Here is a 17777-nt window from a genome sequence, read left to right on the forward strand (position 1 = left end):
AATTCAGTCGTCTATCAATATGGATTCCATTGTAGACACAGTCCAATGCTTGTCACGGCAGCCTTTACAAATAACTCTCCAACGTTGTCTTTCCAGGCTGTTTGGGTTTGTGGCGCGTAAGCAGGGAAGCACAACGGACAACGTCAGCCACCTCTTCGCCGAGATTGACCCTGAGCAGCCCGCCAACGCCATCGTCAACTTTGTCTCCAAGATGATCGCCTCGCAGAAACGATGAGAGCTGTCCACAAAACCCTGGCGCTTTTTTTTTTTTTTTTTTTTAATGCCTTTGGTTATTTTCTTTCCTTTTAACCACGGACACTTACTTTCTGTTTTGGACAACTAAGCATTTGGTTTCACGCGTCACCTTATTTTTCCTGCTCTTTTACATTTATGTGTGACTGTGTGTTTGTGTACGCAAGAGAACAAAACGGAGAGCGCGTGTGTGTGTGTGTGTGTGTGTGTGTGTGTGTGTGTGTGTGTGCGCGTGTGCGTGCGCATGTGCGTGCGTGCGCGCGTGTGTGTGTGTGCGTGCATGTGTGTGCAGCTTTCATGCATGTGCTTTTCTTCTTGGACGGACTCCAGAATGGACCAGAGGAAGTGCAGGATGGGGACGGCTGTGTGTGACAGTGGGACGGGAGGCGATTCGGATCTCCCTGGCAGGGTAACAACTAACACGTGAACAGGAAGAGGGAATGACATTGTGTGTGCAAATGTTAATTTTTTTTAGCAATTGTTTCATTTTTATTTTTTTAAGAGAAGAAGTCAAGTTGTGTGATGTAAAGGTGGATTGTAAATCTATCAGGCTTTTGACCGGTCAACCAAAGATTTAAAAAAAAAAAAAAAAAAAGGGTAGTCAGGGCGTGTATAGTGTGCCACTGTCGGAGCGTCGGAAGTATTCTTTTGTAAAACAAAAATATGGCTGCTTGATCAAAAACATGCTGAACTGTTTCTTTCTGTATGTACTGATACTGTAGGTCAATTCTGCACCGTTGCCATCTTGAGAACAATGTTTTCGGACATTTTTACGCAGCTTGGTGAGGTCTGTGTAAATATTCTAGAATGCTTTAGGAGTAGGACTGTTCTATATGACATTTGGTGCCTGACTTATTTTGTAATGCAGAGCTTTGTAAGAAAAAGATGAGCATAAAAACTCTTCCAGGCTGTCTTAAATATACAAATAGCCAAAGTAGGAAATATGGTTGTTCTCCAAAATTTCCGCAGGTCCTTCCTGTTCGATGTAGTAGTGTCGCCTAGCAGGCCCTGACACACCAACCCGACGGCCGACCGTCGGCAGAAAAGGCAGTCGGACTGATCAGCCGGCTCCCCGAGGTCCAAAAAGTGCCTCGGAACACACCGAAGCGACGCCGTCTTGAGCGTACGTCCTGCGCGTGCGCGAGACGTAATACGTCAGCGCTAAAATGTAAACCGGAAATGACAAACTCGTCACGTGGGTCTGGCTTCTCCAGCCGATAGTAATGGCGGCTCGTTCGAAATACGATCTCGTATTTTATGAAAATAGTTCACTGAAACGTGTTTCTGAAAACATTTTAAGCGAGAAATAGGCCATGCAGTTGCTGAATCTGTCTTCATTTCAGATCAACAAAGGTCAGTTTAAAAGATTTTTGTCAGATTTTGAGAGGCGTTCGTCCCGCTCATCCCGCTCGCCATTTCCGGGTTAGCGCTACACCAATCAGATTGGTCGTTGAGTCCAACTGCCCGCCCTCCGACCCAGCAAGTCAGGTCGGCCAAAATTAAGGCCGACAGCTCCTCCAACGGACGACGGCACGGAACACCGAACAGACTCGAGTCACTGACCTCGCCAGACTGTCCAACGGCCGATTATCGGCTTGGTGTGTCAGGGCCTTTAGCAGATGTTATTCCTCTGAAGTGTAGCTAGAGTCGGACAATATCAGCTACTTTCTTGTGTGTCTACGATATCTGAATGAACATTAAAAAAAAGCTTCAGAGAGAAATCCACTGAATCATCGCAGCCGCACAAAGATATTTGGGTCACACAAGCAAAGAAGAGGATTAGCTTCCTATCTGCCATCGTCCTCTGTTCAGTCTGTGCTGCCGCACTATTTCTCTCATTACTGAGGGACGGAAGTTGTTTTGTGAGGACCACCTTTATAGAAAAGTTTTGTTCTGCTATACTGCTCTTCAAGTTTCCGTTTATAGAAAGAAAAATAAAAAAGCTCTTTGCGTCAGCCGGCCAAAACTGTTAACACTCACACTCTACCCAAAAGTAAGCTATATACATATAAAGATATATATATTAAAAAAAAAAAAAAAAAACTTCCAAACCGTGACTTAAGATATTTATTTTTTTTTGCTTTGTTGCTCTGTTATCTGTGTATTATAAAGTATACATCAAGATTTACTAAAAGTGAGAAGAAAAGATAGCTTTTTATTTTGGCTAAAGTGCATTGACATATATAAGATGTAAAGTGTGTGCATTTTAAACTGTTTTTTGAATGTTTTATTTTTCACAGCATTACTGCCTTTTTTGTTAACATTCTTGTTTTCTTGGGGAGGCTTTGTTTGTTTGTTTTTAAGACGGGGGGGGGACATATTGTGTATGAAAGATGGCTTTCCAAATTGGAGTTATCCTAAAGTGATGCCAACGCAATTGTTGCATTAACTTAAACCTGCCTAGAAAACACATTGTCCAAGTTTAGCACTTAAAATGTTGAAGTATTATCAGTGTGTTTCTACTTGTCAAAAACAGAGAAGGTATGGACGTTGACGTCGTCATCGTTGCATGTGTGGAGGCAGACTTGCTACTTCCTGTAGTTCCACAGTGGCCGCAGCTTGTTCATGGAAAACCAGTCAGATCAGTCAGCAGCTGCTGCCCTCATGTGGTGTGGACAGAGCATTACAAAAGGAACCACTTTTATTCTAACAGTGTTTTAGCTGTGATTGTGGCCCGTCAAAGGGTATTTGTTGGAGTAAAGTAACCTGATCGCTGAAAAACAATTGAATTTTTATGTTGATTCATGTGCTAATCTTTCTCAGTAAATTATTTTTTCTTTTTGCATTTTAACCCTTGTGTTGTCTTCCCGTCGACCATGACCTTGTTGTCCTTCTGGATCAAAAATTGAAAATGAAAGTTTTTTTGGCACTTTTTCCATTGTTTTTGACGCTTTTTTAAAAATGTTTTTTTTGTCACTTTTTCAACGTTTTTTTAAAAATTATTATTCATGGTCAATAAACCTAATTTATATGAAATTAAACCTAATTTTTTTGTTTAAAAAAAGCAAGATCATTAATTATAGACAAATAGTTAAGATCAGAGGATGTTGAGTGAATCACAGACTGGTTTATGTCAAAGTTTAGTCACGATACTGTTTTGAAACCATTTAAATATTTTTTTTTTTACAACACCCAAAGTTCAATTGAAGTAATCTTTCTTTTTTTTTTAAAGATTATGTTTTTGGGCATTTTCAGCCTTTATTTTGACAGGACAGCTGAAGACATGAAAGGGGAGAGAGAGGGGGAATGACATGCAGCAAAGGGCCACAGGTCAGAGTCTAACCCGGGCCCTCTGCATCGAGGATTAAACCTCTATATATGGGCGCCGGCTCTACCAACTGAGCTAACCGGGCGCCCAGTAGTCATCCATTTTAACTGCAAAGAATGTTGTATATCCATACAACGTGCATCCATGTTATTTTTTTGTGCAATTTGGTTGAAAGAAACCCATATTTCTGACCCGAGGACAACACAAAGGTTAAATTAGAGGATTGAGTACAGTAGTCGAGATTATGACTCCCTCCTTTATGCCTGATGCTCTAGGATCAGTTGGCAGCATGTAGCTAGTAGTTAGTTTAGGGGCCTACATTCTGACTCAAAGTTAAAAAAAAAAAGAAAGAAAAGAAAATACAGAACTTACAATGCTTTTATATCTGACTAGAATGTTCCATTATTTATTAGCAAGAGCCTGCATGCTCGAGTCAAGTTGTTACCTTTCCGCTGCTGACTGTAATCCGTACACAGTATCCTCGAGTCTTACCCAAGCTAGCCAGAGATGCCCATAGATAGTTATCATCAGGTTTTCATTTCCACGTGGCGACCGGGTCTTGACTCGGCTTATGAGACAGAAGAATCTATATTTTTTGCCTACAAAATGCTCGTTGAGAAAAGAGGATGTCCTCTTCTTCAAACTGAATGTTTGCCATTTGTTTGCCGAGATGGAAACTCCAGCGGCATGCGCCCAGTCTGACAGATCAGTCTGGACTGTAGAATGTGTGTGAATGAGCTACTATGCCTGTACAGAGCGTTTGTCATATTTTTGGTTTGCTACATTGTATGGCTTTTACTATTTCTGATGAAAAAAAAACACATTAAAAAAGCAGTACAAATCAAAACGTGTGTAAAGTTTGTCTTTTTGTCTGTTACGCTAACTCAATGGAATTTAGAGGTTTCAGGTGAGTTAGCCATACAAGTGTTTGCTCTGTGAATCAGAATTCTCTGATCGTTACTCACTTTTGAAGGAAAAAACTTACATTTTTTGTAAACTACAAAGTATTTTTGATAATAATCTATTGAAGATAGATTACAGTGTAGTTGTGGATTAATAGCCGTTAAAAACATTATTCCCACCTGTTTTGATTGGGCAGTGAAACAAGTATTGAAAATTCCGATTATTGCTACGGTAAGGAAATGGTCTATTTTGTCTTCAGGTTGGATACTTTTAAATGTCTCAAGAAACAGAGAAGAGAGGTGTCCATCACTGGGCCTTTATTAGAATTATTTATTTATGTAGGGATAACAAGGCATGTTGTGTTTTGGCTTCCAAAACACAACATGCCACAAGTTGCCATTTTTACCTTCATTTTGACATAACTACTAGAAATCAATCCCTTCCCAACAGTGACTGGTATCACCAATAATTAGCATCGCTGGTTGTTGGTTCTAATAAGCGGCAGTGGATGAAGTATTCAGATCCTTTACTTAAGTAAAAGTACTAATACCACACGGTAAAATATACTCGGTTACAAGTAAAAGTCCTGCATTGAAAATGTTACTTAAAGAGCTCATATTATGCTCATTTTCAGGTTCATAATTGGGGGCCAAGCAGCAAAGCTGCGAGGCACCATTAGTGATTCTACCTTTTCTTATTATTACACATCTTTCCTCTGCCATGGGAGTCTATGGCAGCCCATAGAACCGTACAGGAAAAAGTTGTGAAATTTGGCACATTGATTTGGGACAGTCCCTTAATTATTTGGCACATTGATTCGGGACAGTCCCATAATTCATTTCACCAAGTTTTAGGTCTGCACCACAGGCAGTCTAGTGCCACCAATGGGTTAAAGTTGGTGTTACATCCATGTGATTAACTTTTGAACCGTATGCCCGATGTTGAACATCGAGATATATTTGGAATCCTTGGATGACGCTGAACTCAGTACACCCTATGATGTCAATATCCGCCATGTTGGACCTTCCGCCATATTGGATTTGATCAAAAACACTAAAAAGTTTTCACAGGTCACAAAATTGGTCCGATTTTCACGAAACTTGGCACAGATGATCGTCAGACCATGCCTCACAAAAGTTATTCCATTGCGTATTGACATTCGAAAGTGTTTGCTTGTCACAGCCCATCGAAATCGACGACAAAGCCGCCAAACAGGAACCCTTAGACCTATAGGGAGCGCTGTAATTAGCAAAATTACATTTTGGCCTATAACGTTTGATCTGTTTGGAATTAAAACTTACTAGCGTTGTCTGTTAATACTGTTGGAGGTCCTAAGGCCGACACATGCCAATTCGTGACGTCAACGTAATTGATCTGGCCTCCATATTGGATTTTATCAAAAACACAAAAAAAATTTTCACAGGTCACAAAATTTCTCAGATTTTCACGAAACTTGGCAGAGATGATCTTCAGACCAAGCCGCACAAAAGATATTCCATTGCGTATTGATATTCAAAAGCGTTTGCCCGTCACAGCCAATTGAAATCGACGGCAAAGCCTAAACAGGAATTGAACTCATATCTCGGGGAGGCTTTCATGTGTCAAAACCACTCTCAATACTTGGACTCATGACCCAATTAGAAGGAGGCTCAAGAAATTTGGTGACTTTTGACCACTATGGGGGCGCTATAATCACAGGAAGTAGGCTCAAATCTCAGCAACGCTTTCACATATCGAAACCAAACTGGGTACATGGACTTGGGACCCCATCCTGAGGACGCACAATATATTTAGAGTCTTTTGACCACTAGGGGGAGCACTATAATCACAGGAAGTAGGCTCATATCTCATCAATGCTTTTACGTATAGAAACAAAACTTAGTATATGGACTTGGGACCCCCATTCTGAGGACACACAATAAATTTGGTGACCTTTGACCACTAGGGGGGCGCTAGAGTTACAGGAAATGAGCTCATATCTCAGCAATGCTTTCAGGTATCGAAACCAAACTTGGTACATGGACTTGGGACCGCATCCTGAGGACGCACAATCAATTTGGAGTCTTTTGACCACTAGTTGGGTGCTATAATCAAAATTTAACTTTGTACATGGACTCAAGACCCAATCCCGAGGATGTAAAATAAATTTTGACCACTATGGGGGCGATATAATCACAGGAAGTGACCTTATATCTCAGCAACGTTTTGATGTATGAAGTCCAAACTTGGTACAGGGACATGGTAGCTGATTGTGAGGACGTGCAAGGAAAGTGGTGTCATTTGGCTTCTAGGGGCGCTGTAATAAAGAAGGTGAGCTCATATCTCAGCAACACTTTGATGTACTAAAGCCAAACTTTGTACAGGGACTTGGCACTTGATTGTGAGAACGCACAAGGATATTGGTGTAATTTGGCCTCTAGGGGCACTGTAATAAAGTAAATTAGCTGATATCTCAGCCATTCTTTATCCAATTGCCGTCAAAGTTGCTGTGAGTGCTTGCTCATGCCATGGCAACGCCATTCCTGCTAGTGTACTGCTTGGCCCCCTCATTGCTGCTTGCAGCTATATTTGTATTTAGAGGTTGTACCAGAATAGGTTTATGTGGTTTAATTTTCAAAAAACACCATATTGTTGTTGTACTGCACATTGCTGCAGCTCCTCTTTTCACCCTGTGTGTTGAGCTCTTTGTTTTAGCTACAGAGTGATACATCTCACTTCTGTTCCATCTTTGTTGGGAGTCGCACATGCTCAGTAGCTAGGTAAGGACTACTAACCAGTCAGAAGCAGAGTATGAGGGCTTGCCACGCTAGCAGCTAGACGAGCATTATAACGTGTGTTACAAAGTGACCACGTTTGTCTCTGAAGTAAAGGCTGGACTACAATAGAGCTGTTTGGAGCAGTTTGTGAACAGTGTTTTCTGTTGGAGATGGTAAGTCCCTTTGGGGTGGACTTTGGGCTTTTTCCCTTTGTAAACCTATAACGTGCACAAAAAAGATATATAACACAATAAAGGCAAGACAAAAAGCCAAAAAGCATAATATGAGCACTTTAAGTAAAAGTATGTAAGTATCATCAGGAAAATGTACTTAGAAGTAAAAGTACTCAATGCAAAAAAATCCTCACATCATACAAGTGTTTAATAGGCTAATCATTTCAGCTGGACACGTAGGCCGTTATATTGTTGGGTAGTTTAGTGTAAAATGTTGTATTTTATAGACTTTGTGTTTTGTGTGCAAAAATCTTAATCTGTAAAGTAACTAAAGCTGTCAGATGAATGTAGTGGAGTAAAAAGTACAATATTTCTCTCTGACATGTAGCGGAGTAGAAGTAGAAAGTGGCATGAAAAGAAAAAAATCAAGTAAAGTACAAGTTCCTCAAATTTGTACTTAAGTACAGTACTTGTGTAAATATACTTCGCAAATCAGGATTGTTAGTGTGAAGTAAAGTGCCAAAAAAACACAGTCAACTTTAACCAATTAGATTTTACCCAAACCACTATGTTTCCATAACCATAACCCAGCAGTTTTAGTTGCCTAAACTACACCAAACCTTAACCATAGCAATGGCAGATCAGGAAACAGCCATATGAATATTATTTGTAATGGTTGTAATGCTTTGTGTTTTGAAAGGTATAATGACTGGCAATTTTTATTGTTTTAGTTTGGAGAGCATGACCCAACTGCAATGTTGATTAAAGGGGCGCTATGCAGTTTTGGCAATTTCTTCGCTGTTCTTCGCTCTTTGCTCGCAGGTTTCTCTATAGAGCTCCCCCTACAGCTTCAGAATAGATATTTAGCAGCTCCTATGTTTACTTGTGTCTGACTCCTCGCTCGGTCAGTCTGCAGTTTCCTCTTTCTCTGATCCTCCGACGATGCTTTCCTAGCTTTCTGCTTCTTTTTTGCCGGCTCAGCCATGACGATAGTGTGAAAAACTCCATCGCTACCTTGTTCTTATAGCTAGCCGGTTCCTGGATGGGGGCATGTATGTGTGCAGTGCTGTGAAGCAATTTGTTACATCGCGAGACCTGATATCTCGCGATACTTCCTGGCACTGAGGCCGGCAGTTTGCCGGCCGAAAGGGTGGTTTTTCCGGTTTTACCATTCAACTTGAAAAAAGTAATATAACCATCCCAATGACTCCGAAGCTGTTCAGTTAAGGTAAATTAAGCAAAAAAAAAAACTGCATAGTTTCCCTTTAAACAAACTTGTGGTGTGTGAGTCATTATTTCCCCTTCAGAGTTTGATCACTGGCACAGACGTGCTATAGGTCCATGAAATTAACTGAAATGTGGAAATGCATTTAAGCACTTTTTGACGGCATTGATAAAGAAAGAGATCCTATAAACCCTTATGTAAAGAAACCAACACAGTATGTGTAACATCTGCAGTTTGCATGTTTTAATTATTCATTATTTGGTTGTAGAAGTAACCATGGTTTCAGGCTTCAGGGGGATGAGAGACGACTTTGTTCCAGCCATACTTTGTGAGTTACAGTAGAATAATAACAAATGGCTTTTCTATTAAAATACCCGGTCTAGCTTCAACTACCGGGATGGTTGGTGGTGCAATCTCATGACATCAGTGCATTGGGCTATAAAAGTTTGAAACTGTTGTAATAAAGTTTTATGGATAGCAATGTTCTGTGCCCTTACCAGCTTAATAAAATGACAAAAAAATAAATTAAAAAAATGCAGACATTTGAAATAAGCAGGCATGTGTGACACTTAAGTTTTCTCTGAGAATTGTCATTCATTTTTATTTCAGTGATGTAAGGAGGTTGCTTTTTCTCCTGGGCTTGAGAACTCCAAACTTATAAAATGAAAGGACATAAAAAGCATGACAATGTTTAGTGATGGTGATGTTTTTAAAGAAACTCTGTAATATCTCACTAGACGAAAAAAAAAGTGTAGTCCGTGAGGCTACGGAATGAGATGTCAGGACACCACACAAGTAGTCCTCAATCCACAGCGTGTAAGCTGAACGTCTCTGATGCTGTGAAGAAATGGAAATACAAAAAGCTACTGCACATTTAAAAAGTGAGAATCACATTTTTTGGGGTTAAAAAAACCCTAGGAACAACAAAAATTCAGCACCAAATTCGTATTAGGCAGAGAATTGGACTGAAATGCGGGATATGTCAGTCTGGACCAAAGTAGTCTCGCTTTGCCAGACCTTCCTCCACAGCGCTGTGAAAGAGGGTCTAGCTAGTCCACACAGCATTCCGGGATAGAAGAAAAACTGCTCTGGTTTAATGGCATTTCTTTAAACCAATCACAATCGTCTTGGGTGGCACTAAGCCCCAGACACAATGACGGTGCCTCTACAAAATAGCCTCAGGAAGGAACTTGTTTTGATGGAACAAGTGTACGTTCAAAAGTTGTTTTAGTCGTGCAACAGAAAACTCAGATTGGACAGATAGTCTAGCTAGCTGTCTGGATTTACCCTGCAGAGATCTGAGGAGCAGTTAACCATAGTCCTTAGAAATCCACCGGGGTTTAGAACGCCAACACAAAGAAAGAGGAAGGTAACGGACATCTGGCCTAAGTGAGGGACATCTGGCCTAAGTGAGGGACATCTGGCCTAAGTGAGGGACATCTGGCCTAAGTGAGAGACATCTGGCATAAGTGAGAGACATCTGGCATAAGTGAGGGACATCCAGTGGAATTTCCGGCGGCACCCGAGCAATCCCGGAAATGAAACGTCATGGATATAGACTAGGACCAAAGTGATGGACCGAGGCAAGCCTTGTTTGCCAAGTCCAAATCTGTTAATGCTCTGAGGTCTAAGCCATTTATCCCCAATATTTGTGTTGCCTGTCTCCTAGTGTAATAACGCTTGTGTAACCTCAAACCTTATGCACAGTCAAGTTATAGACATATATTTTTTTTCAGGACAACCTAGGCCTATCAGGATATGTATGCTGCAGGGATGTCACATGGATCACACAGAGAACAATACTGAACAAGACTTTTGGTTATTGAGAATTGTTCTCCCAAGTTCTGACAATCAGGGGAAACAGAAATAAACTTTGTAACTAACCCAAATAAAAACATATTTAGATTTTCTCCCAGGAAGTCCATATGCTTTTATTTTCGAGGGCTGCATAAATGACTCTGCTACGTAGGCCTACAGTACACATACACTACATACAAGGCCCTCCTGCTTGTACCCAGTTAGCGTTATCTATTGGCTAAGCGAGCTGCCTTTTCCCCTGACATCACTTTCTGTTCATTGCCCTGTCAATGCATCGCATAAAATATGTAAAAACCCAATAAAAATGATGCATCCATGTGGCCTGGGTGCACGCCTTACAATACTATCAAAATGCGCAATGAGCATACGCATTATCTATTACATTTACGCTGTTATATCATTATTTCTGCTCATTTGTTTCAAGTTTAGAATGTGTAGTAGCAAAGTAACACAGTCAGGAATGTGGCAGCATCTACACCATTGTTTCTCAAATGGGGGTACGCGTTAGCCTGGCTCCACCCTCCTACGTACTTATGCTCAATTTTCATTTCCCTTCGGTACTCCATCTGGGTTCGCGGTATTTTTGGCGGTCCAATCAGCGAACAGAGGGAGTGGCTGAGAACAATGACATTGAGGACGTGTGGTAGAAAGATGTGAGCGAAGCCATTCGGTCCGTTGTGGCAACGCTGCTGAATATCCAGAAGTTAAAGCCCGAGCATTAACAATCTTTGCTGAGTTGTGTTGGTAGCCATGATGTTGTGGCCCTCCTCCCCACGGGGTTCGGGAACAGTTTGATTTTCCAGCTCACTCCGTTAGTAGTGAAGGAGTTGGCTAAGGCTAACGCTAGCGGTGCTAATGCTAATAGCCTTGACAGTCTCCCCTCTATTTGCACATGCGCATAACATACGTCATGACCAAACGTTAGCGATTGGTTCTAGCAGATCCAGAGTGGCTCTGGGCAGATCCAATAGTTTTACACTTCAACAGAGTACCCGCCTTCAAGGAAGTTAACACTTGTCAATGGAGAGAGGCCAGACTCTCTGTACAAATGAAATGTACCAGAGTCTGGTAGGACCAGGCTAGGTACATGTACCCCTAGGGGTACTTTGGAGGACTGCAGGGGTACGTAAGATTTTTTGCAAAATGTTTTTCAGTTACAGTTTGTCGCTTTTTGGAATTTTTTGTCACTTTTGTCACCCTAGTGTTGCCTTCCTTCTTTCTACTGTGCTTTTTTTTTTTCAATGTTTTTATTGCTTTTTTGAAGTTTGTCTCTTTTTTCGAAGCCGTGCGTGGATGTGGACGTTATTTCACGTGATTTATGGATTTAACTCATTTCTGGATTCATCATTATGGATTTATTGTACAAAGACACTTCCAGGCTGGATGATGAAACTTCTAAAAGGCCTACGAAAAAAGTAAGTGTCGACACTGTATTAATCTGGAGATTTTTAATATGACATACAACTAGGTGCCTAAATGACAGGGTCGACCGCAGGGGGCTAATGATGTGACATATGTAGCTAGCTAGGCGAGTCAAAGTTGTAAATCCCATCAAAGCCCAAACAAGAAAGTAACCACAATTTCTAAAATTGAAGACTTTGAATGTGGTGTGTAACATCAGCATTAAATGGCTAAATAAATGAAACATCACAGGGAAATAGCAAGATGTTGCGATGTTGGATTATAAGGATACTTTCTGTTTCATGTGTGACCTAGTGTGCTTCCTGTCCGAATGTATACACAGATTCAAGAAAAAAAAACATGTATATCAAAATCGCATAATGGACTAGAGCGATATCCAAATCGCAGGGGGGCGCAATATTTGTTAAAGGCAAAATACTGTATATGTGTCAAACCATTCTGATTGTGGTGGTGCTGCAGAGACGTCCCTACAAATCGTATCTTACAGACTAAATAAATAAAAAAAATCTTTGTTTGGCACAGATCCTCGCAAAAATCACACTATAATCATTTTAAAAAAGAATTTTAAATGAAAAAAAGAATGATACAAAAGGATCAGACCCTCCAATATGAATCATATCGCAATTGCAATATCAGTCAAGATCATCACAATAAGATATTTCGCTCATATCGTGCAGCCCTAATCAGTCGAAATGATTAGGCCCAATGGTGTAGTCAAATGTACTGTAGTGGATATACTGTACTGTATATATATATATATATATATATATATATATATATATATATATATATATATATATATATATATATATATACAGTCAGGTCCATAAATATTGGGACATCGACGAATTCTAATCTTTTTGGCTCTATACACCACCACAATGGAGTTGAAATGAAACAAAGATATGCTTTAACTGCAGACTTTCAGCTTTAATTTGAGGGTATTTACATCCAAATCAGGTGAACGGTGTAGGAATTACAACAGTTTGTATATGTGCCTCCCACTTTTTAGGGACCAAAAGTAATGGGACAGATTAACAATCATAAATTAAACTTTCACTTTTTAATGCTTGGTTGCAAATCCTTTGCATTCAATTACAGCCTGAAGTCTGGAACACATAGACATCACCAGGCGCTGGGTTTCATCCCTGGTGATGCTCTGCCAGGCCTCTACTGCAACTGTCTTCAGTTCCTGCTTGTTCTTGGGGCATTTTTCCCTTCAGTTTTGTCCTCAGCAAGTGAAATGCATGCTCAATCGGATTCAGGTCAGGTGATTGACTTGGCATAACATTCCACTTCTTTCCTTAAAAGACTCTTTGGTTGCTTTCGCAGTATGCTTTGGGTCATTGTCCATCTGCACTGTGAAGCGCCGTCCAATGAGTTCTGAAGCATTTGGCTGAATATGAGCAGATAATATTGCCCGAAACACTTCAGAATTCATCCTGCTGCTTTTGTCAGCAGTCACATCATCAATAAATATAAAATAAAAGAGAACCAGTTCCATTGGCAGCCATACATGCCCACGCCATGACACTACCACCACCATACTTCACTGATAAGGTGGTATGCTTTGGATCATGAGCAGTTCCTTTCCTTCTCCATACTCTTCTCTTCCCATCACTCTGGTACAAGTTGATCTTTGTCTCATCTGTCCACAGGATGTTGTTCCAGAAATGTGAAGGCTTTTTTAGATGTTGTTTGGCAAACTCTAATCTGGCCTTCCTGTTTTTGAGGCTCACCAATGGTTTACATCTTGAAGTCTCTCTTGATTGTTGACTTTGACACACATACACCTACCTCCTGGAGAGTGTTCTTGATCTGGCCAACTGTTGTGAAGGGTGTTTTCTTCACCAGGGAGAGTATTCTTCGGTCATCCACCACAGTTGTTTTCCGTGGTCTTCCGGGTCTTTTGGTGTTGCTGAGCTCACCGGTGCGTTCTTTCTTTTAAGAATGTTCCAAACAGTTGATTTGGCCACACCTATCATTTTTGCTATCTCTCTGATGGGTTTGTTTAGATTTTTCAGCCTAATGATGGCTTGCTTCACTGATAGTGACAGCTCTTTGGATCTCATATTGAGAGTTGACAGCAACATATTCCAAATGCAAATAGCACACTGAAATGAACTCTGGACCTTTTATCTGCTCCTTGTAAATGGGATAATGAGGAATAACACACACCTGGCCAGTGGAACAGCTGAGCAACCAATTGTCCCATTACTTTTGGTCCCTTAGAAAGTGGGAGGCACATATACAAACTGTTGTAATTCCTACACCGTTCACCTGATTTGGATGTAAATACCCTCAAATTAAAGCTGAAAGTCTGCAGTTAAAGCACATCTTGTTCGTTTCATTTCAACTCCATTGTGGTGGTGTATAGAGCCAAAAAAGATTAGAATTGTGTCGATGTCCCAATATTTATGGACCTGACTGTATATATATATGGGCCAGAATCTGCCTTTGGGGGAGGGGGCCATATCATATTGGTGGGGGTCTGGGTGTCCTCCCCCAGGGAAGTTTTAAGTGTCAAAGACTTCATTTCCTGTATTCGGATACACTTTTATGCACCAATTTACGGTGGAAATACCTTTTATTTAGCCGATGTGAAGAAGAAAAACGCAGATGACAATTCAAAATATATCAAAAATATAATGGAAAGCAGTGTTTGTAGTGGCGGCCCACCATGGCAAAATTTCTGCGACCACGGTATCAGAAATAATGCTCGACAAAAAATGTACAACTATTCAGAGGTTATTGGGCCCGTCCAGTTTAACTCCACATACTGTTGTGTTGATTGTTGTTCGGACAGGCCTGCCCCCACTGCTAAAGGAAACACTGAGAAAGTATGTTGTTGCGTGTCATTGGGCATTTTTAAGTGGGTATATTGAAATCCTGGAGCTTTCTTTGTGGGTATACTGCGTATACCTGCGTATCACGCAGACTACACCGCTGGTTAGGCCTACCACACCTACTTTACACACACGTGGGGCTTCATCCTGTCTGCAACAATTCTGGGATGCACAAAGTGAACTCAATCAAAACTCAAGACTCGATGATAAAGAGGCAGAGCAATGTGTTTCTGCTTCGGGTAAACACATTCCTGATTTAAGCCTGTTGAAATCAAGCAAATAAGCAGGCAGCTTGTTGAGCGTTAAAAATAGAATCGGTGAACTTAAAGGATTTAAGATTCAAGCATTAAGAGTTTTAGAAACTGTCAGGGCATCTACCAAACATCTCCAGACACTTCACGATGCGTCATGTCCATGGTTCTATCATCATGCAAGTGTACAGCATCGTTTTTCTGCACTCTGAAACAATCCGGCAAAGAAATACATCATAAATCAACAGTATAAAACACATACTACTGTGAAATTTGCCTTAATACCTTTCCTATTTAAACTTTATTTTTGTCATTCATAACACAAGAGAAAATAAGAGTTTACTCACAAAACGTAATGAGCTCAATAATAGTTTTTCTCAATTATTCTGTTTTTGTGATCATTGGGAGCCGAAATCATAATCACGATTACATTTTGAATATTGCGATATTCTGCAATATATTGCAATTCATTACCTTTTTTTCCAACTTCAAATGATGTCCCCAAACATCTGTTTCATCTAAAAAGAGACATTTCTCTGTGTTTTCATCTCACTTCAATTTTATTGTTGGAAAAAAAAAATGGGACAACAAAGCAAACAATGGACCCTTAGGGATCTCTATCTTAAAAAGTTTCCCACAGGACCAAAAGGTGTGGACAAAGTTTGAGTCGGTTTCTCCGCAATTCCTCCAGCAGCAACTTGTTGCTGAAGAACTATACCTTCTAGGGGTGCAAGACATATCGACTCAGTATCGCAATATCACGTTGCGCAATATTATATCTAGGGGTGCAAGATATATCGACTCAGTATCGTCATCGCAATATATCGAAAGTGTTGCAATAAGTATGCAATATATGTGTTTATATTGTGGAGCGCTGCGTCCCGTCCGTTGGCTGTGTGGCTTAGTTGTGTTTGATTTAGAGTCCGCTTGAAACGCTATGATGGTCATGTTTCATTGGCCAGTTACCGTGCCACATGCACACGGTAGAACACGTCAGCGCACGGGTCCACTACGTGACAAACCCTATGGAGCGTACCAGGGGGGTTCATATTTCAACAGAGTGACAGTGGGAGTGAAGAAATAGAGACAACAAAACGGAGCGAATCACAGAAGAGAAAGAGAAGTTGTGTCCTGTTCTCTTTATATATTTATTTGATACTGTCCAACCAGTAAAACATGTCCTGTTCTCTTTATTTATATATTTGATACTGTCCAACCAGTAAAACATGTCCTGTTCTCTTTATGTATTTATTTGATACTGTCCAACCAGTAAAACATGTCCTGTTCTCTTTATGTATTTATTTGATACTGTCCAACCAGTAAAACATGTCCTGTTCTCTTTATGTATTTATTTGATACTGTCCAACCAGTAAAACATGTCCTGTTCTCTTTATGTATTTATTTGATACTGTCCAACCAGTAAAACATGTCCTGTTCTCTTTATATATTTATTTGATACTGTCCAACCAGTAAAACATGTCCTGTTCTCTTTATATATTTATTTGATACTGTCCAACCAGTAAAACATGTCCTGTTCTCTTTATGTATTTATTTTATACTGTCCAACCAAACATCCAAACATGTCCTGTTCTGTAGACATGGTCCTTATTTATTTATTCAGGTTGGACCAGTCCAATATGACAGCTGAAATGAACCTTGTGCTGTAAGACAACTTGTTTTATTTGTTATGAATCTATTTTGATGCGTTTTCCCATAACTTTTGTAATTTCACACGTGTTTAAAAATATCGAAATTAATATCGATATCACATGATCACATTTTGTCAATATCGTTCAACCCTACTACCTTCCTGTTATGTGTGGCGTTCTAAAGTATCTTGCTACCATTTTCCATTTGAATTCTCTCCAGCTATTGGAGGAAGTTACTCTGTGTGCTTGAGAACAGATTTGAACCCAGGATTTCAGGTCTCCCATTTTGCTTTGCTGTACAAAGTGTTGATCTCTGCTCTAATTACCTATGTAATCAATACCTGGAGCTAGTGGAACAGCAAATTGGGAGCAAAGTGTTCCGTGAAGATAATCATTGTGAGTTATTATATTTAATATCTGTGGTTACACTGGTAAAAATAATACATTGAAGTTATTGCATGTTAAAAAAAAAAAAAAAAAGACTAGAAAATGTATTATAAAATGCTTCCAGGAAGAAATGAATAGACTTCATGTTTATAAAAAAATATATATATCAAAACTCAACTCTCAGGAATTTATTTAGGTTTAACGTTGGATGTGGCTATTTAGGCTAATTAATATACTACTGAACGGTCTGGTGTCTGCAGTTACTTGACTGTAATATTGCAGTTTACTGCATGAAAGTTTCTTGTAGTAGTCTGTGTGCAGTATGTGTAATAATATGTCTGGCCACTTGATGCCAGTGTTTCCTTTTCAAGCCACAGAGGCAGGCCGCCATAAATCCACTGACATTTGTCCAACTTAGTTTGTGTTTGAACTTTACTAAAGATGCAGTGCTTACCGTGTCTATCTCATCTCTGATGAGGTCTTGATCAGTAAATGTAGTGTGTCTCTGGTACTCAACTGGATTTGTTTCCCTCTCTTTTTTTGTGTTAAGCTGATTTATTACACGCATCACATTCTGTTGTTGTATGGATCAAATATAAGGTAGCAATGTATTTGTGCAAGAGGCCAACTATTGCAAATGGACCCACATATTCCCCTTTCACCACAAGTCTTTCATCTTTCACAGAAATGTCAGTATCAAATGGTCAACCGTGCGATTTCCAAGGGGGTAAGCTTCGCTTCAGAACTCAAACCTCCTATGGCGACTTACTGTCGCATAGTAGAGGAATTACCGTATAGTACAGGAGAAGCTTGCAGGCAGTTTCGAC

General features: G+C 40.1%; 1 protein-coding gene across 12 annotated transcripts in view; it reads left to right on the top strand.

Moving 5' to 3' along the window:
• The window catches only part of tns1b (tensin 1b), a 239726-nt gene extending 235359 nt beyond the window's left edge, over window positions 1–4367 (top strand). For all 12 annotated transcript variants that reach the window (XM_078263162.1, XM_078263173.1, XM_078263161.1 and 9 more), the window contains one exon: window positions 97–4367. In XM_078263162.1, coding sequence (XP_078119288.1) covers window positions 97–235 — 139 coding nt within the window. In that variant the 3' untranslated portion in view covers window positions 236–4367. The remainder of the gene's footprint in view (window positions 1–96) is intronic.
• Window positions 4368–17777: the final 13410 nt, after the last annotated feature.

The sequence above is a fragment of the Sander vitreus genome, chromosome 11, assembly GCF_031162955.1.
Source record: "Sander vitreus isolate 19-12246 chromosome 11, sanVit1, whole genome shotgun sequence".
NCBI classification, from domain to species: Eukaryota; Metazoa; Chordata; class Actinopteri; order Perciformes; family Percidae; genus Sander; species Sander vitreus.